Below are 23292 nucleotides of genomic sequence, written 5' to 3'. Positions count from 1 at the left end.
TCAATGTGCTACATCTTCCTTTTGGCTGATGCGCGGCATTACCCCCTTCTTCACTCTGATTTGTATTGGATATTTCCAGAAAGATTCTAGATAGAGATCCAGTATTGATATTTTGTTTTAGTATGAAAATTATACTTAGCTAATTAGGCCACACATCTTTGTTGTATTACTCCGAGCTTTGTGTTGTCCAGATAGTGAATTGTGAGTCAGTCTAATGATACATTTACTGTTCAATAGTTATTCTGAAAATTACTTAACACTGTCCAGACTATAGCCAAGAGTGTCCTAATGCCCATGCACTGGCTTTAATTTTGGGTCATCATTGCTCTTTGGCCTCTCCCGGCTTATGCATATTTTAGCATTTTGCTCTGTCCTCAACAGGGCAGTACGAAGTATACATGATCCACATGAAGCAGGGAGGGAGGACGGTGACAACAACGCGAGAGAAAGGGCCAAAGCAAGACCAGCGACATTAATCAAACTGGACTGTACTGTATAGGGTTATAATTGAGTATTTTTGTGCTATACAGAGGGGTTTGGGGACTTATAATAACTTTTTTGTATGTGTTATTTTTTGTTCCTGATGAAGGCAGGTTTCACTGAAACGCGTTGACAATAAAATCACTGTGATCTCAATCCGGATCTTGTTTCTGCATGGCAGCGCAGTGTATTCCCCATACACCACCAGCCTTGTACATCGTCCATAGTTGTTGTGGCTCACACAACTACCACAGATGAACCTGTTATCTTTCCTTCCCATCTTCATTTAACACAGATAAGACGCTATTGTGCTTGTTTCTTTCCAGATTTTACCTCCAATAACTCTATGTCTGCCTTGTACTAGAGACAATATTACCCCCAGTCAATATTGTCTGGGGGCAATAAGCTACCATCTGTATACAGTATCAAGGGTTTGTCAAAATTCTCATATGCCAATATTAGATCCTCAGTCATAGTTTTTATTTTACCTGTTGAAATGCATTTTCATATTTTTCTCCCCATGATATGATTTTTTTGGTTCTGCATTTGTTCCTTTCAGTAATTCATGGGAGTAGTCAAGAAATTTTAGCAAAATGTTTAATACATCATCAAAAAAAGCATGCTATGCTCAGAAAATATGTCAATTCCCGCATAGTTTGAGAAGAAGGCCTCCGTTGTACTGCAGAAATTCTGCTAGCAGTAGGTCACACTTCTTATTGAGCGCCTGTGTTCCCCAAACACAAGAGATGATTGAAGCATATGGCATATTTTTGGTTTCAGTTTTAAACCGTAGAATTCCAACCGAGACAACACTGATCCAGATGCTGCAGATGCTCTTTGAAGGAGGAAATAAATACTATTACATCATCTAAATAAATAAGAAATGCTACAAAATTAAGGTCCCCAAAGCAACATTCCAAATTCCATTAATTTCAGTTAATCCCATGGGCAGGATAAATTCAGTCTTTTGTCTGTTTTTCTCTGTACTGATAATTGTCAGTATCCATTACCTAAGTCTTGTGTTATAAAATAAAAAAATTATTTGGCTTTCCCGGTACAGATAAAGACTCTTCAATTTTAGGTAATGGGTATGAGTCTCTAATAGCACATGCATTTAGTTGGTGATCAGCACAGAGAAGTAAGAGCCATCTTACTTTCTCAGTAAAACTACTGAAGCAGCCCATGGACATTTACTTTCATTGCCATAATGTTTCATTACTTGACCACCTACATAAGCAAATTGGAAAGGGACTCTTCCATTTTTGACAGTAGCCAAGGTTCCTGCTACCAAAGGACCACAAGCAGCTTATGTCGAACCAGTGGGTTCATGTCTAGTTAATCATTTATTCGTTCTTATTTGCAATGTTATTATTACTTATTGTCTTGAAGAAATCTCTAGGGATATATTGTTTTGAACATGGATAACTTGAGCGGGTTTAGATTCTGGAGAACCCTTTTGTAGTCCACACATGTTGATTAATTGCTGGAAAACATTTTGAGTTGGCTGGTGAGATGCCATGTGTCTCCAGTCCTCGGGGCCTTTACTTGATAATAATATTTGGTCCATCTCTCTCAAAATATTCATGCCTACTGTAAGAGGGGTATTTGCTGTCATAGCTTCTTGAACAGTTATTACACCTTTAGTACCAATTGTTTATCCACAAACCTCTACTCTCATCCAGCCTACCCCTATGACTGGAATTGACAAATTATTGGTTAAATTGATCCTGGTCCCAGTTACTGTCTGAACCAATTGTTCAAAATGTTGCTTAAGATAAAACCCTACCATTGTAATGACTTATGATCCTGTGTCCACGAGGCACTTTGCTCCTTTGCCTTCAAAGCAAAATGGTAAAAATGGGACACTATTGAATACAGTCTTCTGATTTGCATTGATGTTGTTTCTCTCATGGTGTGCCCCACAATGGGGGTATTTAGTTTAACTGTTCATCAGGTATCTGACTAACATTGACGGGCCAGATACCCGAATTCTCCACTAACCCAACATCTAAGTCCTCTACTGTCTATTCTTGCACCTCTTCTAGAATTGACTTCATTATGTGTACGTGATGTAAAATGTATTTCTTGACTTGGATGGCCGCAGAATGTTTCATGAAGTGTTCAATTTTCAATCTGTGCTTTGACTAGAGTTAATTAATCTTTAATTAACAATATTGAGTCCTAAAATCTTTTACAGTTTATTCCCATGTCTCTGATTTATTTTTTTCCAATCTAGTTTTTTGATACATAACAGCATATGGTCCAAAGTTGTTATCGTTAATTTGGGCAATAGCTTCACTCTGTATGTGATGAAAAATCAGGGAGGAGTCCACCATTACATGTTCTTGTAGTATTTGCCTTAAGGCTACATTCTGAAGGCTGACTATAAAATGACTATAAAATGATCTCTTAAAATGAGATCTCTGTCTCCTAAGACCCTTATTCCTTTGGGATCATGCTTCTGAATAATAATTACAATTTCCTGAAGGGTATTCGCATATTGTGGAACAGTTTCATCTTCGCTTTGAAATTTTGTAAAAAATCTGGTAACTATCCAGCTGTGGAGGTTCCCCATATATATCCACCAATATTTTAATTATTTAATCCAAGGGCCCTCTCTCTTGGTGTGTTCTTAACACAGTATGTCTATCATCACCTTCAAAGGCATTTAATGCAAATTCTACTGTACATCTGGTGTTCCGGTGTAATATTATACAATCTGATAGTCCCTTAATTCTATCAAATTTTGTAAGGTGATTGAAAATGGCTCCAACTGTCAAAATCAAAGTGGGGGCTTCATTGGGAAGGATGACCTGAGGAACAGCAGATTTATTCATAATATCCTCTATTTCTGTGTTCATAATCCTGATCGATTTGCCAAAAATGTAAACATCAATGGGAGCGGGATTAGTTATGACAGATGTGGAACAAACAAATCTTTGGTTTATTAACAATGGAATTAAATCTAAAATAACATTTTGACAAAAACTAAAGATATAAGCAATCTTGCATATTACTAATCAGAAAGTCTTTAAGAGTTACTTATAAGTGGATTATCCATTTATATTATCAACAATCGTTTGAGGAAATGATATCTTCAGCACAGCAGGTGCTACCTACAATAATACAGTACGATTTATACACGGGGACCCTTTATACTACTGTAAAAGAAAATAAAAAATATTCACCATTTTCTGAGAACCCTGGCAAAGTTGCACAGGGCTACTTTCTTTTCAGCTTGAGTTTTTCATTCTCCCTCCATCTCAGCCATTTTTTTTCTAATAAATACACTCATTTATCATCATCATTATGTTTGATAGTTTTACTTCTGTATGGGTTCTATATCTTTGCTGGTATGCAACTTTATTGGTGATCATTTATATATATTCTTACTCACTTATATAGCACTTCACAGACCTAATCATCACTGTCCCTATTGGGGCTCACAGTCTACATTCCCTATTACTGTTTTCGGGAGGCAACAACTAGGCCACTATGCATTCAGTGGAGTGATTGTGGATATGTTGGCAGCCTTATTGGGGCACAGGCAAGGTAGATTGGACATAACCTTACTGCTTGGAGTCCACAGGTTCGAATTACTTTTTTTTAACACTTCTGATTGTTTTCTAAGGTTTGCATATTTGTTCTATGATTGCTTTTTTTTACTTAATAAAGATTGTAACATATATGGATGTTTGTTAGTCTTCTAATGCTGTATTCCTTTATAATTATATGCTAGTAATACTTATAGCCATTTTATGAGTCCTATAACTTTTTTATTCTTCCATCAATAGAACTGTATGAGTTCTTCTGTTTTCTATCTCAAGGTGAAATTTGTATTTTATTGATACCATTTTGTGGTACATACAATGTTATAATGGCTTTTTAGTGCATTGCACAGACAGAAATACTGCCCTTCTAGAGTTTTTTTTTATTATTTCAGCATTCACCTTATGTAATAAATATTTAGATATTTTATTAGTTTGAGCAATTACGAACATGGCAAAACCAAATACCTGTAGGCTATGTGCACAGGTTTAGCAATTGCAGCAGAGTTTGTTGGCATGAAATACACTGCTTAACAAGTTTTTGTTTTTCCCTCCCCTTCTTCCAAGATCCAGAACTTTTTTATTTGCCCACTGACCCAGCCATGTGAGGGCTTGTGTATTTTGAGTCTAGCTGTACTTTTGAATGACACCATCGATTTTATTATTATGATTACTGGAAAATGGGGAAAAAAAATACAAGTGAAATGAAATTGTGAAAAAAACACAATTTCAAAATTATTTCTTGTTTGTTTTATAGGAGTTCATTCTGCAGTAGAAATTACCTGGACTATATGATTTCATAGGTCAGTACGACTATGACGATACCAAACTTGCATATCTTTTCTTATTTAGCTAAGTGGCGAAAAAAAAATCAGAAATTCATAAAATATTTCCCAAAATTAGCTTGAGTCAGCACTTTCCAAAACATGTAACCTTTTTATTTTCCGGTTGATGGAGATGTGTGAGGACTCATTTTTTTTAAGACCCAATGTTTTTACTGATACTATTTAAGGTTAGATATGATGCTTTGAACACTAATGTAATTATTTGTGGTGTTGAGGCAACCAATTTTGATATTCTCCTTTTACAGTTTTAACAGATCAGCTTTGTTAATCTTATATTTCTTTTATATTTTCCTAGATTTAGACTTTTCTGAACATGTTGATACCAAATGAACGTTTTTTTATTTTTTTTTGTTACATATCTTTAGGGGGTGATTTCTATATCTATATCTATCTATCTATCTATCTATCTATCTATATATATATATATATATATATATATATATATATATATATATATATATATATATATATGAGTCCAACAATGTAGACCAGCTCACTCCTGTGAATCACCTGGATCCTCAGCTAACCTGGTTAACTCCGTTGTGCCCGGATCAGGACGCAGGAGTCCATCCATACAAATGTGAGCAACAACAAGGCAGAGTCCAGCAATAACGTGAGCAGTCCAGGATGCTGTTAAAAAAATTTTCTTCCTTCTTTTTATTCATAAACTCATTAAAATATAATGGTCCAAGCAATTCAGAACAGCATTATCGCAGGAAAATAGCGCAGATAGGACTACGCGTTTCAGCGGTAAAATCCGCCTTCTTCACGGTCCAGAATCTGATCTGCTTTCCAAACATAGAACCTTATATACATCTCACTCCCATCTGGGTAATTACAAACATGTGTGAGAGATTTAAAAACATATGCTAGAAAAGCAAATCAAACATGTAAGCTATCCGCATATTGATCAATATACAACATGCAGAAGAGTTATAAAAAAAGGATTCAACATTTTGGAGAAAAATACAATCAGAAAATCCAATAACCTGACCATAAAATTCTTTTTAAAGTGATACAAAAGCCTAACACAGTAGTAACAGCCAGCAGCATATAATGCAACAATGTATCAATAGTGCATAATGATATCCATACGATTGTTAAAGCCCTGTGGCATACGGGTCCCCAGCTCAAATATCCACCTACTCTCTCTTGCAAGCACTTTTTTATGAAAATCTCCCCCTCTCAATGGTTTTTTTACATGCTCTATGCCCATAAAAGAAAAAACGCGTAAATCCCCATTGTGTTTTTTTGAAAAATGTCGGGATACTACTGATGCACCAACCATTGGCAAATTGCTAGCATCTGAAAGATGTTTGCGGATTCTGGTTTTAAGGGGGTTCATCGTGCAGCCTACATATTGCATGCGGCATATATTGCAGTTAATTAAATAAATTACATTCTCCGTATTACAGTTTATAAAAGAACGAACATTAAACTGTTTTTCATTGGAAATAGATGTAAATATTTTAATAATAATAATAATAATAATAATCTTTATTTCTATAGCGCCAACATATTCCGCAGCGCTTTACAATTCAGGAGGAACATATACATATCATATACATAGACATATACAAACAAGTAACAATTATAGAGGATACAATATTTAAAAGGAAAAATGGCAACCCTGCTCGTGAGAGCTTACAATCTACAATGAGATGGGGGGAGGGGCAAGGTACAAGTGTTTATTTAAAATGACAATCCAGCCAGCTCATGGGGGATAGATAATTTTAGACTTATTAGCAAAACCGCAGCACTTACAAATATTAGCACCACATTTAAAAAATCCTATTGTTTTTAACCAGTTGCTAGGGGAGATTTTGTCTGGATCTTTGAACATGCTAGGTGATAATAATGTAGCTAAGGTTGGGGCTCTTTTTGCCACAAAGGCAATATCATTATTTTCCACAATATTTTTCAAAATATCATTCTGAGATAATAACGGAAGATATTTTCTGATAATTTTAACAATAGAATTAAACTGAGGACTATAGTTGGTGCTGAAAACTACCCCAGATTTTTTGGAGTCAAACTGTCTTTTTTTCTTAGTAGAATCCAACAGCTTAACCCTATCAATGCCTGCTATCTTTTTCTTGGCTCTCTCCAAAGACCAATTGGGATACCCCCTTTTTTTTAAATTGTTACAAGTTATTTCAATTTCTTCCTCCAATCTATCACTAGATGTGGTATTCCTTTTTAGTCTAATAAGCTCCCCCACAGGAATATTCTGAATGACATGTTTGGGATGACTAGAGGATGCCATTAAAATACTATTGCAGGCAGTAGGTTTTTTATAGGGAGATATCAAGACCTTATTGCTATCCAAATCTGCGGTCAATTTTAGGTCCAAGAAGTCATGTAGTAGTCATGAGGTATCAACAAACTTCTTGGACCTAAAATTGACCGCAGATTTGGATAGCAATAAGGTCTTGATATCTCCCTATAAAAAACCTACTGCATGCAATAGTATTTTAATGGCATCCTCTAGTCATCCCAAACATGTCATTCAGAATATTCCTGTGGGGGAGCTTATTAGACTAAAAAGGAATACCACATCTAGTGATAGATTGGAGGAAGAAATTGAAATAACTTGTAACAATTTAAAAAAAAGGGGGTATCCCAATTGGTCTTTGGAGAGAGCCAAGAAAAAAAATAGCAGGCATTGATAGGGTTAAGCTGTTGGATTCTACTAAGAAAAAAAGACAGTTTGACTCTGTCATGATGTATGTAGTTTTCTCCATCCCATATTTTTGTATAAGATGCCATGTGATGTATTTTACCTTCTCACTGTATTTGCTGTAGTAATATGTCTTGGGATGTAAGTAACCATACCTTCCCCCATCTCCTGTGTCTCTGGGTCCATAATGCAATTATCTCTTGTCCACACAGCCAGGGGAACTTCTCATTGTTTCGTAAGCAGTGGATAACGCCAACTACACAAACCTGTAGACATCTCGGAGCCAACCTTCTAGAATCTTCTAGTGGGCCCAACCATTGCATAGACCCCTATCCTTGAGGGGCGGGCCCACGAGCTCAGACAATTCACTCCTGTTTCTAAATGCAGTTGGGAGCTGAGTTTTGAAGAGGAAGGGAGCGAGATCTGATTCTGCGGACAGATCTCGCCGTCCAGTGGATTGTGTGGGATTTCTGGGACTCTGAAGAGGACTATTTCGTCGTGATCTGGCACTTTGGATTATCAGGAGCTGCCCCCGAATCTGTTTTATTTGGACTTGTTGTGTGCTGTTCCTGTATTCCTGTTAGTAAACCTGTTGGATCATCCTCGGCCTGTTGTCTCTCTTTGCTCTGATGTACACCCCGTCACAGACTCCAAAAAATCTGGGGTAGTTTTAAGCACCAACTATAGTCCTCAGTTTAATTCTATTGTTAAAATTATCAGAAAATATCTTCCGTTATTATCTCAGAATGATATTTTGAAAAATATTGTGAAAAATAATGATATTGCCTTTGTGGTAAAAAGAGCCCCAACCTTAGCTACATTATTATCACCTAGCATGTTCAAATATCCAGACAAAATCTCCCCTAGCAACTGGTTAAAAACAATAGGATTTTTTAAATGCGGTGCTAAAATTTGTAAGTGCTGCGGTTCTGCTAATAAGTCCAAAATATTTACATCTATTTCCAATGAAAAACAGTTTAATGTTCGTTCTTTTATAAACTGTAATACGGAGAATGTAGTTTATTTAATTAACTGCAATATATGCCGCATGCAATATGTAGGCTGCACGATGAACCCCCTTAAAACCAGAATCCGCAAACATCTTTCAGATGCTAGCAATTTGCCAATGGTTGGTGCATCAGCAGTATCCCGACATTTTTCAAAAAAACACAATGGGGATTTACGCGGTTTTTCTTTTATGGGCATAGAGCATGTAAAAAAACCATTGAGAGGGGGAGATTTTCATAAAAAAGTGCTTGCAAGAGAGAGTAGGTGGATATTTGAGCTGGGGACCCGCATGCCACAGGGCTTTAACAATCGTATGGATATCATTATGCACTATTGATACATTGTTGCATTATATGCTGCTGGCTGTTACTACTGTGTTAGGCTTTTGTATCACTTTAAAAAGAATTTTATGGTCAGGTTATTGGATTTTCTGATTGTATTTTTCTCCAAAATGTTGAATCTTTTTTTTATAACTCTTATGCATGCTGTATATTGATCAATATGCGGATAGCTTACATGTTTGATTTGCTTTTCTAGCATATGTTTTTAAATCTCTCACACATGTTTGTAATTACCCTGATGGGAGTGAGATGTATATAAGGTTCTATGTTTGGAAAGCAGATCAGATTCTGGACCGTGAAGAAGGCGGATTTTACCGCTGAAACGCGTAGTCCTATCTGCGCTATTTTCCTGCGATAATGCTGTTCTGAATTGCTTGGACCATTATATTTTAATGAATTTATGAATAAAAAGAAGGAAGAAAATTTTTTTAACAGCATCCTGGATTGCTCACGTTATTGCTGGACTCTGCCTTGTTGTTGTTCATATATATATATATATATATATATATATATATATATATAAAATGTTATTTTAAACTTTTTATTGCTTTATATGTGATTTATATAATAAAATTCACAGTCTTCTATGATGCCCATCCACTGCTGGATGACACAGAAGCGATCACATGACAGGCATGGGCAGTTTACCGTGCCCCTGGCACCCATATTAACCCATTGATTTTGTACTATTATGTTGCAAGGATGCCAATGGCCACTTGCACTGACGTCTGGACCAAATTGTGGTGCTTAAATGCCATTGTCAGTAATTGACAGCGACACTTAAGAGGTTAACAGCAGCAATTGCAGGCACAATGACTGCTGCTGTTAGAGGCAGATAACAACTATATAATATAGATGGCATCTTTCCATTGTGGAGCAAATTCTGCCTCTGAGTCCGTTCCAAAGTTCTTTACAGATAAACATCATGGTATGTTAAATGGTTAAAATATGCACCTTTTGAGCTGTTTTTGATGCTGCATTTTTTCCCTTATTCATTTCAATGAGTCAAAAAAAATGCAAAAACTCTAAAAATATTGATCTGCTGCAGATTTGAAAAAAATGCTTGAGAAGCACAAATCCGCGAGGAAAAAAATAAGACGCATGTGCATGAGATTTTGGAAATCTTGTTCATTTGTTGGTACTATAAAACAGTGTGTTTTTTTCTGCAGCAAAAATGGGACAAAAAATAAGTCAAAAGGGCAATGTGTGGGCAACCCCTTACTTATTTCTGTAATGTTAGGCTATGTGCCCACAGCCAACATACCCATATACTTTGCCGCAGGTTTGTCTGCAGGTTTACCACAGCTGCTCCCCAGAATCCGTAGCTATCCATTGCTGCGGGATTCAAGCATTTTTGTTGCAGTAAACCTGTGGAACAAATGCGGAAACACCTGCAGAAGTCCCGCCCTGTATCTCCATAGGGGAAAGGCGGGTCATCCGCAGGTATTTCCGCTTGAATAATTGACATGCAGTTATGTGCAGCTGCGGGAAATCTGCAGTCGCACATACCGCAGCATTGATACAGCACTCCCCAAATTCCATAGGATAACATGGGGAGTGTCTGTACTTGTGTAAACCTGCGGATTTATCTAGAAAATCCAGGTAAATCTGCGGGTTTTCATTGGCAAAATCTGCGGGTACATTGTTCCGTGGGCACATAGCCTTACATTTTATGTTTGGAGAAAAGGGAGGTGATTTAAACTTATTTTTTTTTTCATGTTTAATTATCCCATTTTTTGGACTTGAACCTGCAATTGCATTACAATAATATATATTGCAGTGTATTGTGACTGATGATTGCTCATGAATCCAAGCCTGATTTGGATCCTATTCTGAAAATAGAATGCAACCCACTCAATGTATAAACTAGATCTCACTAAGGGGTTAATAAAACTCTATAAAGTTTTTACTTTTAAACTTGTTTCCTCATAATGACCCAGTCTGGATTCCCATGAATCTAAATGCATTAAAAAAAAGGAAAAAAATGTGGATATTTGTGCAGCTATCATATAGCGAGCAGGTGTAGCAAAATGTTAGGTTTCATTACTGTTCTTTCCATTTCCTAATCGCTATGCAAATTGACTTAGCTGATGAGTGAATTTTTTTTTTAAGTGTGAACCCATGAAGAACATTTTACCTATTGATAAAAACACAGCTGGAGTGTAATTTTAGATTACATTCCCTTGTGCTGTTTTGCTTACAAAATAGATGTTCATGTATGCTAAGTCAAGGGCAAGCTCGAAAATATTGTATACGGTGGAACGACTCAAACCAAGGTCGGCTATAAACTGTTTTTTTTTTTTGTTATAAATGGCACAAATGCAGTTTCAGAAATGGTTACTTCCATTTTAGTAAGTTGTAGCCTATCCACAGAATAAGTGATAACTTGCTGGTCACTGGGGGTCGCATTGCTAGAAACCCCACTGTTTGAGAGGATGGACCTCTGAAATGCTCTATTCATTGTCTATAGTCCAGCTAGTGATGGACTACAGCAGAGTGGGACCCTCACTGGTCTAGAAGATACCACTTGTCCTGTGGAAAGATTATAATTTGTTAATACAGTGGCTCAGCGGTTAGCAGTGTTCCTTTGCGGCGCCAGAGTCCTATGTAAAAATTTCACCAAGGACGACATCTGCAAGGAGTTTGTATGTTCTCCACGAGTTTGTGTGGGTTTCCTCCAGGTTTTGTCCCACACTCCAAAGACATATTGATAGGGAATTTAGACCCTGAGCCTGTACAGACTGAGTGCCCACAGCCTAGAGGTGGAAACAGGGCAGCACCGACAGACATACAAGCCACGAGAGAACAGACTGTGCCAGCACTGCCAGCAGGGGGCTCTGGAGGATGAGGCACACTTCCTGCTGCACTGTGACAAATACTCAGCAGTGAGGGCCTCCCACTTCCAGAAATTTGCCACCCATACAATGGACTTTCCATCCATGGACGAGGACATGAAACTCCGCTTCCTACTGGGAGAAGAGGAATCAATGGTAGAGATCGCCGCCCAATTTGTCACCACATGTCATAAGCTGAGGGGAACATAAGGCCCCTAAATGGACTTTCAGAGCCCAAATTGTGCCCCCAACTCCCCATAACCCTGATCCCCTCCCACCACACTTACTGTATTTCTCTTGCTTTGGCAACACTAATTGTATTTTGGTCCTGCCAATAAAGCATATTTGAATTTGAATTATGAGACTCAATGAGGAAAATGATGATGATGTCTGTGAAGTGCTCCATAATATGATATTGCTATATATTCAAATAAATAAAATACATACATTGGCTAAACCTTTACAGAGGTTTTCTAGTGTCAGGAAAGCCCTTTCCCCATGCACAGTTTGTTTTTTAGATAATAAACTGCTTTAGGCCTCAATTCAAGATCTATTTGTCATGTACGTTTTATCTGTGATTTTCATAGGTTGAATACATGCCCTTTATAGTCTATGTGACTGTTCACATGTTTGTGTAAAAAATAGAGAGACATGTCTGTCTTTTACTGGCTACTACAAGTCTATGGGTCTGTAAAAGTCATGGACAGCACATGGGTGTTATCAGTGATTAACATTCTACTGTCCATGACAACACTGAAGCTTTGTAAATTATTTGTGTATCCATTTATATGTGAAAATCACTAATGAAATCACTGGCAGACACAGACAGAAAATGGCCCCTGTGCAAGAACAATATATAGACCCTTTGCAGCGCAAGAGCTCATGAAAATGCACAATTCCACCTGCTTTGCAGGTAATTTCAGCTTACAGCTGCCAAGAAGCCCTAGATTAGTAATGGGAGGCGTCTATAAGACCCCCCGATTACTAATTGGTAAGTGAAAGGAAATAAAGACAAACACCAAAAAAATCCTTTATTTGAAATAAAATACAAAAAAACCCCTCTTTCATCACTTTATTAACCCCCAAAAGACCCAGGTCCAACGCAATCTATACGATGTCCCACGACAATTACAGCTCTGCTACATCTGAAGTCACTGTGAACGGCCATAGAACATGACTGCCCGCTGTGAGCTTCAAGCAGAGACTGAGTTGCGTGATGAGCGGTGACGTCTCCCAGGTTATTTGTGGTCAAAGCTGGAGGTTCCCACGGTCCCCCACCTGTGGTTGCAGGTAACCTGACCTCAATAAACTCAGGTTCACAGACCTGCATCTCCTGGCAGAAGACCACATTTTTTTGTCAAGAGATGCAGATTTGATATTTCTACATCATATAACTCCACCGAATCTACACCACTTGGCAATAAAACGCATTCCTACTGCATCATACTGCATACAGTTTTGATGTGTTTTTTGGTAGGAGGTGCAGATTGGGTAAATTAATATGGTTTAAAAATGTCATCATCAAATTTGCATCTTGTGGTCCAAAAATGCAAAAAAAAGGTTTTAATGCCATTTTCTGTCAGGCAGTTCAAATTTGGTGCTGAAATATGATGCAGACATTTCAACAGCAAATTTGCACCTCCTGACAGAAAACTACACCAATACAGCGTCAAAACCTTGTTTTGAATTATTGGGCCGAGAGATGCAAATTTGGTGATGAAATTTTTACACCATATTCATGCACCCAATCTACATCTCCTAGAAAAAAAAAAAAACGCATCAAAACCGCATGTGGTATGATGCAGTAGTGATGCATTTTATGCCAGGAGGTGTAGATTAGATGCAGAAATATGGTGGAAAAATCTCAGCACCATATCAACCTCTTTTGGTAAAAAAATGCGGGTTTTCTGCCAGGGAATGCAGGTCTCACCTGAGCTGTGGTCACTGAGTTTACTGAGGTCACCTGCAGTCAAGTTACCTGTGATCACAGTTGGAGTACTGTGGGAACATCGAGCTGTGACTGCAACTAACCTGAGTGACGTCATCACTGAGCATGAGGCTCATGTATTATCTGCCGACTCTTTCATTCTGTGCTTGAAGCTCACAGCGGGCAGTCATGTTCTATGGCTGCCTGTTGTGCCTTCAGATGTAGCAGAGCTGGACTTTGTGTGGATTATTTCAGATCTGGGTGTTTTGGGGGTTAATAAAAGGGTGAAAGAGTGGGTTTTTTTGTATTTTATTTCAAATACAAGACTTTTTTGGCGTTTGTGTTTATTTACTTTAACTCACAGATTAGCAATAGGCTGTCTCATAAATGCCTCGCATAACTAATGTAGGACTTAGTGCAGTTGTGAGCTGTTATTAACCCCTTATTACTCCAATTGCAATCTTGTTGCACCTAATGGATGAAGCAATTCCAGGGGGCTTCAGGCTGCTATTTTTAGGCTGGGGGGCCCAATAAGCACCGGTCTCCCCAGCCTGAGAATACTAGCCTCCAGCTTTCAGACTTTATCATGACTGGGTATCAAAATTGGGGTGTGCACGACATTTTTAAAAATGATTTATTTAAATAATTTTTTAAAAAGCTACATGTTTTTTCTCTTATTTTGATACACAGCCAAGATAAGCGCATGGCTGCGGGTTGCAGCCTGTAGCCATATGCGTTATCTGTGCTAAATAACAAATATGGGGGGACCCTATGCCAATTTATTTTTACTCTAATCTACAGTGACTCGCAGACAGTGCCTGTGATTGCACGCAGCCAGACATGCTGTCACACAGGCTGCGGACGCATCTGACTGCAACAAATCACAGATGCCAGTAGCCAGTGGGTGGGCGGGGGAAGTAGTAAATATGGATGAGCAATAATGACCCCAGAAGAAGAATGAGCAGCTGCAAAAGCAGTTACAGCTACACCGGAGACCTGGTAGGTATGAAGCGCTTACTCCAATCCCCCTATCCCTTCTATCCCCATTTTTCCAGGCCAGATTCTGGTCCTCATAAACTTAAATGGGGATCGGTGTCCAGACAGATATCTGGGATCAATTCTGGGCCGCAAATGGATTTTTTTTAAATTCGGTTACATCCGCCAGTCCTGGTAATCTGCGAGTCCACCCATCAGTAGTAAGGAGAGTAATTACCGTATAGTGAGCATTGACTGTTCATAGCTCCACGCACTGCCCGGATGATCAGCAGTTGTTTGGCCAATTAGAGTGCTCAACATGCTTCAAATGTATTTACTTGCAGATTACCACTTTATCTGCAGATAAATTGTGTTTAAAGAGGCCATTCACTTTATATAGATGAGAACCAAACTTGCCAACTTTGACTGTCCTGGCTAACCATATAATATATACAATGGTGAGCTGCTTCTCCTCTGATAACAGATGTTGGAGGACAGGAAGAGCATGCTGCATTTAACCATGCCTGATCTCTTGTTCTGCTGGGAGATAGAGCTAAGCCAATAGTGCATATGTTGGGGGGGATTTGAGAAGTATACATGTCAGCTGATATCACAGCTATCTAAAGTACAGGGCCACATTAATCTTAAAGTATGGCAATAGAGAATTAGCTCACTTATAAAAGAAAGACTCAGGCAAGCATATAATGGCTTCAGCAGCACCTAACAGAGTCAACAGAAAGTTGAACACTCTCCTATTTCACCCCATTGGACACGTCCTCTAAATGACTGTGTATGTCACAAGAGAGCTTTTCCTGGACTAAGTTTCGGATATCACAAGCCTTTGATGCTTGACTGTTTAAAGAGAACTTCTAAGATTTTCACTAGGAAACCAGAGGTGTCAAATGTTAGGACATTATGAACACTTCTAATGATACACATTTCATTGCTCTCCAATGCGTGATTACTCCTAAATTCCTTTTTTATTCATATGTAAATTAGGCTTGTAAGTGCATTGGTAGGCATAGCACTTGCAGTCAATGGCTCCTCTTCGCTTCTTCTTGCTCAGCGCTGCCCTCTACTTCTTGATTGACAGTTGAAACAGAGGCTCTGCTGCATGGCATCACAGCTGATGTTCACTGTCAATCATGAAGTGGAGAGCAGTTTTGAGTGGGCAGAAATGAAGAAGAACCGATGGCTGCAAATGTGCTCATGGGCGTATCAATCCACTTGCAGTTCATGGCTCCTCATCGCCTCTCCCAGCCTGTACTGCCCCCAGTTCTTGATGGATAGTGGACAGCAAAGTAAATGTTATACAGCAGAGCTTGTGTACATGTTTAATAATAAAACAGAGGGTGGCACTGAGCAGAAAAAGTGAAAAGGAGCTAAGGCGTGCAAATGCACTGATGTGTCCACCACTGCCCTTTAGGAGCCTAATTTCCATATGAAATGACTAGTTGACTCTCAACAAAGTATTGGAGATCAATAAAATAGGAACAGTTTGAGATGTTTCACCCTGCTCTTTCCTGCACCAACTGTAGTTTCTTAAAGCACCACTCCAGCATTCTTTTACTGTATTTTGCAGTGGTGGATAGGTGCCACTAACGTAAGGTCCCTGCAGTTAGTCTCATACTCACCAGCCAACTTCTTCATCTGTTGTTGTTGGTGTGCAGCAGTTTGAGACCTTCCGGATTGCTCCAGTGTTTTCTGGACGATTTGAAAGTCACAACTCAATGTAAAAAGTTACAGTCACAAGATGATGGTGCAGGTCCGGAGTGGCGCCCAGAAGAGCAGAAGACGGCAGGTGGTAAGTATAATACAAGGTGCAGTTCCCTTTATTTCTGTGATTGTTATATGGTTGTAAACATTTTCAAAATAAAAAGTTGATAACAAAAAAAAAAAATACAATGTGCAGGAAACCGCTGGAATGGTGACCAGAAACAGCTCAGAAGGAACCAGAAATGAAAGTATATTTTTACTGTTCAACTTTCTTTCAGCTTTTTTATAGCTTTGTTTTATGTATTTAGAATGGGCACAATGCTTGGAATTGTAACAAAACTGCTCCCTGTAAATATCAATTACTGCAGGAGAGGGAAACAATCTGGAGGCAGGAACTCTATTGGAAGCCTATTGGAAAATCTGGCCTGAAACGGCTTTAGGTAGGCGATATATTTAAGTACATTTTCATCCATAGGCAATTTCACCTTTAAACAGGGCAAATGCTGTAATATGTGGCTTCTTTAATAGCAGTGTAGTAAATATACAGACTACAATAAACACTTTGCATTGTTATTCTTCATACTGATTATATACAGCATTTTTTTATGGCTTGCATTATGTGTCAACTTGTTTTTTTTTGGCAAATTGTACACTGTTAGCATTTTAATTGTATATTTATGTTTTCATCTTTTCCAAAATAGAATTCCATCCTAGGCAATCACAGCCGGCTTGTACTCCAGCTGCCGAATACAGAGGCGCTCGTGTTTTTCAGGGACATCGGTGTAGACACGCTGCATCAAGCAAAAGTGCTTCGTAATATGTATAAAGAAACTAAATATAAATGGTTTATTCTGATCTATTTTAACAGTTTCTTTTTATATAGTTCTAAAAGATGTATAAGCAGCTGTATCATAGTATCATAGTATCATAGTTTTTAAGGTTGATGGGAGACTCTAAGGCGGGCTTTGCACACTGCGACATCGCAGGTGCGATGTCGGTGGGGTCAAATTGAAAATGACGCACTTCCGGCATCGCATGCGACATCGCAGTGTGTAAAGCCTAGATGATACGATTAACGAGCGCAAAAGCGTCGTTATCGTATCATCGGTGCAGCGTCGGCGTAATCCATGATTACGCTGACGCGACGGTCCGATGTTGTTCCTCGCTCCTGCGGCAGCACACATCGCTGTGTGTGAAGCCGCAGGAGCGAGGAACATCTCCTACCGGCCTCACTGCGGCTTCCGTAGGATATGCGGAAGGAAAGAGATGGGCAGGATGTTTACATCCTGCTCATCTCCGCCCCTCCGCTCCGATTGGCCGCCTGCCATGTGACGTCACAGTGACGCCGCACGACCCGCCCCCTTAACAAGGAGGCGGGCCGCCGGCCACAGGGACGTCGCACGGCAGGTGAGTGTGTGTGTGAAGCTGGCGTAGCGATAATTTTCGCTACGCCAGCTATCACCACATATCGCTGCTGCGACGGGGGCGGGCACTATCGCACTCGGCATCGCAGCATCGGGCTGCGATGTCGCAGTGTGCAAAGCCCGCCTAAGTCCATCTAGTTCAACCCGTAGCCTAACATGTTGATCCAGAGGAAGGCAAAAAAAACCCCCAATGTGGCAAACAAGTTCCAATGGGGAAAAAATTTCCTTCCTGACTCCACATCCGGCAATCAGACTAGTTCCCTGGATCAATACCCTGTCATAAAATCTAATATACATAACTGGTAATATTAAATTTTTCAAGAAAGGCATCCAGGCTCTGCTTAAATGTTAGTAGTGAATCACTCATTACAACATCATGCGGCAGAGAGTTCCATAGTCTCACTGCTCGTACAGTAAAGAATCCTCGTCTGTGATTATGATTAAACCTTCTTTCCTCAAGACGTAGCGGATGCCCCCGTGTTCCAGTCGCAGGCCTAGGTGTAAAAAGATCTTTGGAAAGGTCTCTGTACTGTCCCCTCATATATTTATACATTGTGATTAGATCCCCCCTAAGCCTTCGTTTTTCCAAACTAAATAACCCCAAGTACATTCAATGAAAAGCTCAGAGCTTAAAATCCCCAGTAGTTTAGATATAAAACAGGGTAGACTTGTGGGAAGGAGGTATGTACCCGACATGGTCACTGTCAGGATGGATGCCGAAGCATCGGTCCACCATAAGGACACCCTGTAAAGAAACATCATTGTATAGGTTTCTTCTGAGTGGTCCTCTGTATGGGAACACACAGTCTCCTGCACTATCCTATACAGTAAAATGGCATGCCTGTTCTTACCAGCCAGACTAAGGTCATAAGAACACACTTTTGGCCTTCGTCTATGGAAATGTTATGATATATTTTGGGAAAAGCTTCCAATGTACACTGTCATACTGTACACTATGTGGCGGACACAGTATGCACTAGGCCTAACTCCTACTTTCATTTCTGATAATTTACCAAAAAAAGTTTTTATATTATATATAATCCTAATAAAAATATGCTGTTCAGATAATATAGCTTTCCTTTGCTCTTCATCACTATACTATCAAAAGTCTGAAAAGTCCATTTTATATACAGGAATTTATAACAGAATATCATTATTGTTTAGAAATTTTGAATGTTGATAGAACTAGTTACCCTGTGACAAAAAAAATTAAATTAATTGTCCGAAATCTAAGAATACACCAGTAAAGGCCTATCCATGGGATTGGCAAGCATTTTTTAAGTGGTGGGTATCTAACTTTTCGGTCCCCTGCTGATGAGCTCAATGAATAAGTGTTAATGTGGCACCCCAGGGTTCAGTTGCCACAAATATACCTGCACCTGGGCAGGGAAGGATCGCCACATTATGTAATCCCACATACAACATTTCCACTCCAAGCCTGGAGGGGGAGCTCTACAAGTCGAGTTCAGGTGAGGTCCCCTTTAAATCCAGGTTTGGAGGCGGAGTCAGAGAGACAGTTGACAGTTGGAAAAAAAGGAAACTGTGCGAGCAGAGAGTGAGGGGAGACATCAAAATGGAGACGGCAGTGCTTAGCCCGCACAAGTAACTGTGTGACTGCCTGAGGGATCAAGAGTGAGGCAAAAGAGGAGAGACCGGGGAGGTGGAGCCCGACCGGTTCATCCCCAAAGGAACAGCGCTGATTATCGGACACCGGCGTCTGAGATTGTGAGGGATCTAATCTGCCCAGCAATAAAGACCGGAGGCCAGGGAGACTGCAGATCTTCTGGCCACAGCAGCACCTGAAGGCAAAGCCGCTACACAGAGCTTAGAGACCGCAGTGAGTACAGCAGTGCCCCTTAGAGAAACTCCCGCCGCCTGCCATACAGGTGAAGACAGTGAGAGAGGGTTGAGGTATAGCTCCAGGCAGCCTAGTACCCAGGAGAGACACAGCGCAGCAAGGAGGCCACACAACTAACCTGGTGCAGAGATCCTGAACTGTTCCCAGATTACCCAAAAACTGTAACATCGGAAACTGAACCCATTTTTAATAACACCTGCAAATAAAACCTGGTCAGAGTTAATGAATTGGTGTGACGTACTTTATTTCTTCATCTGAGGAGCCATAGGCTGCTGCACTAAAGTGACAGTTGAAAAGGCTGTGAAGAAAAAAACCGCCATATCTGTGTACTAGTAATACTGCCCTGGGGACCCCGCTTCACCTACGGGAAGTGTAAACAACTGGCTGCCTAACCATCACCCCAGAGGTCTGACCTGCAGCCCCAGTAACCATACTGGAACCGTAGGTGGCGTCACGAAATACTTTTATTTATTTATTTATTTATTTATTTTTTTCTTTATTATTTTTTTTTTTATTTTATTTTTTTTATTTATTGACTTTCAGCGACCACCAGGGCCACGGAACCGGGCACAGGCCCCCGTGACATAATCCCATTAACCAACACCCGGAACCGAGTACCCCATGGCCCTGGGGCGGGTCATTATGTCCCCATTATTGTTCACTCAGGCACGTTAGTGCATCGATAAGGAGAGATGTGCCTGGTATTTATCTCATTCAGTCTTAGGTACAAGCTGCAAGACCAGGAACTGTCTATAGACGATTTATTTTCATAAGGGGATGTGGTGCTCGCCATCTCTATGTGCTGTATTATAGACTGGTACAATCCACCATTGCATTGACGTGTACAATCCATCATTGGAGTATACAGTCCACCACTGGAGTGTTAAGTCCACCATTGGAGTATACAGTCTACCACTGGAGTATACAGTCCACCACTGGACAATACAGTTCATCATTGGAGTGTACAGTCCACCATTGAAGTGTAAAATCTACCACTGGAGTGTACAATCCACCATTGGAGTGTACAATCCACCATTGGAGCGTACAATCCACCATTGGAGCGTACAGTCCACCATTGGAGCGTACAGTCCACCATTGGAGCGTACAGTCCACCATTGGAGTGTACGGTTCACCATTGGAGTGTACAATCCACTCTTAGAGTGTAGACCCCGACATACATTTTACACAGGGACCTAGTGAATATAAATTAAATCATAGGTCAGAACAAATCCATTAAATTAATTAATATTTAATCCAAGATACTTTCTTTAGTCCTTTGTGGCAAGGATGGTTGTCTACCTTTTGTCCTTGTGCATCTGTTGTGATGTGATCTGCCTCCCCATTCTGAATCTCCCCCATGTTCACCAGACTCACTTCAATATTGCCAATTTTCTTTCCACCATTTAAGGTTCTGAAAAACAAAAAAAGTCAGACAATGAAATGTCTAGACAATAGAATGGTTCATCACATATCAATTCTCATTTATGACAATCTCCCCGGGAACATTTGTAATACGAATGTTAATGGATGGGACACCGACCTTGTTTCACAGCATAAGAATGAGCGAAAGGAAACTGGAGAACAGCTTCCATAAATTGTTTTCACTTGTACTACATTGTGAGACTAAACTGGTGATTAACGCCTTGACCATTATTTTTCTAGTAATATGATCCACCCGATTCTATTAACAGATACTAAGCTTTTTTTATTTTTTGCTTGCCCTGCTCAAAAATGATGTCTCAGATGTGTACGAGTAAAGGCATTTACATTGCCAGATTCCAGCCATTAAACAACTGTTGATCGGCAATATACGGTATACACGAGCTGATCGACGCTTACTGATAAGTTTAGACAGGATGACTGAAATTCTATGCCCACAAAATGATAGATAATACAATTGTTCTGTGTGTGTAGAATACCATTTTGTCAACTACACATCTCCTGTTTACGTAACACAGTGTGCTGGCGATAATAATGAATTTTAGTCTTCCTAAAGATTATTGCACACAAAAACAAAGCATTTTGTTGAGAGCTTGCCAGTCTATTTGGATAGGCTGATAATTGTGAAGAGCATTCCTTCCTTAATGGGCTAAATATAAGCTATCATTATTCTTTAATACCAAAATCAGTTTTATATAAATATAAGACTATATTATGAAACCTGAATTCTTGCTGTACATTTATATGTATATCACACATAGCAGTCACGTATAATGTTTTTCTTAAGCTTATGAACTATCTTAAAGAGCTTATAACACAATAATATGCCAATAGTAGGGAATGAAGTAGTATGAAGAACTATGAAGCGCTTTGGTGCTCAATCATTTTGAGAATTTGGTCTTAAAGTTAAAGAGGTTGTCCTCTACTAGGACAACTCCTTCTGATTCCACGTTTCCCCCAGGTAAAATAATAAAGCTTATACTCACCTCCCGCACCAGCACTCTTCCAGTGGTGTACTGGGGTTCATGGGTAGTTGTGATGTCACGCGAGCCCATCATCCAACCAGCACTGGCTTCCTTCTCCCTGCCTGTGGACCAAACGTACAATCAACAGGAAGTGAGTGCAGCCGCACTTCCTGTTGATTAACTTGTTTGGTCCGAAGGTGGGGAGAAGGAAGCCAACGCTGATTGGACGTGGAGCTCGTGTGATATCCAAACCCACAGGAGACTAGGCATTGCAAACCTGGAGATGAGTATAAGCTTTATTTTACATGGGGAAACATGTGGAATTAGAAAGGGTTGTCCTAATGGCAGGCAACCACTTTAAATGAGTATTTTAGCAAAAAAAAAGTTTAAACTATCCATTAAATTAAATAGGTGGTACTTGCTAGCTTTATGGGGACTACATACTGTAATCCACCTGTTGGCTCTATGGGGACTACATACTGGGATCCCCTTGTTGGTTCTGTGGGGGCTACATACTGACATCCTTCTGTTAGCTCTATGGGGGCTATATACTGGGATCCCTCTGTTAGCTGTAGGGGGGCTACATAGTGGGATCCCCCTGTTAGCTTTATGGGGACTACATACATAGAATCCCTCTGATAGTAGGTGTTTGAATGCCAGATGAGCAGACACCCTCGTCCATTCATTGTCTATGGCACTGATGAAAAAAGCAGAGTAGATGGATGATAAATGCTTTTAGCAAAAATTCTTCTCTTAACATAATGGTCAACAAAAACAAATTCAGCATTGTTAAAAATTACTTAAAACATCATTAGCTTTATTATTATTTTTACTACAAATATTGATGTAAAAAGCCATTTTTAGTGGCACTAAGTTACTTATTGTTGGTTATCATATTAAGGGTGTATTTCAGCTAAAAGCATTTATATACCATCTACTCAATCAGTGTTACAGACAATGAATGGAGAGGGGTATTGTTATAATATATAAAGGAGTAGAAAAAAACCCAACACAATATACCATATGTAATTGTTTGTAGGCAAATCAGATACAAATGGCCATCCATTAGTATCACCTTCATGTACCTTCTGCATATAGATACAGACGAAGGATATTACATCATCAGCTGCTGCTATTTTATTCATCGCCTTCTGAAGGTCACCGCAGAGCTGATTGCATGCGGAGCGTGGGGCTTTCATTTACCAGTCTACATACAGCTTGTACTCTAATACTTTAATGCAGCTTCAAAAT

The 23292-nt window shown here is 39.5% G+C and overlaps 1 protein-coding gene across 5 annotated transcripts in view; it reads right to left on the bottom strand.

The window, feature by feature from the left end:
- Positions 1-23292, bottom strand: part of INPP4B (inositol polyphosphate-4-phosphatase type II B) — a 1087411-nt gene that overhangs the window by 351336 nt on the left and 712783 nt on the right. For all 5 annotated transcript variants that reach the window (XM_075348265.1, XM_075348236.1, XM_075348245.1 and 2 more), the window contains one exon: positions 20936-21047. In XM_075348265.1, coding sequence (XP_075204380.1) covers positions 20936-21047 — 112 coding nt within the window. The remainder of the gene's footprint in view (positions 1-20935; positions 21048-23292) is intronic.

Source organism: Anomaloglossus baeobatrachus, chromosome 1 (genome assembly GCF_048569485.1).
Source record: "Anomaloglossus baeobatrachus isolate aAnoBae1 chromosome 1, aAnoBae1.hap1, whole genome shotgun sequence".
In the NCBI taxonomy this organism is placed as follows: Eukaryota; Metazoa; Chordata; class Amphibia; order Anura; family Aromobatidae; genus Anomaloglossus; species Anomaloglossus baeobatrachus.
This window is presented reverse-complemented; position numbering and strand designations above follow the sequence as displayed.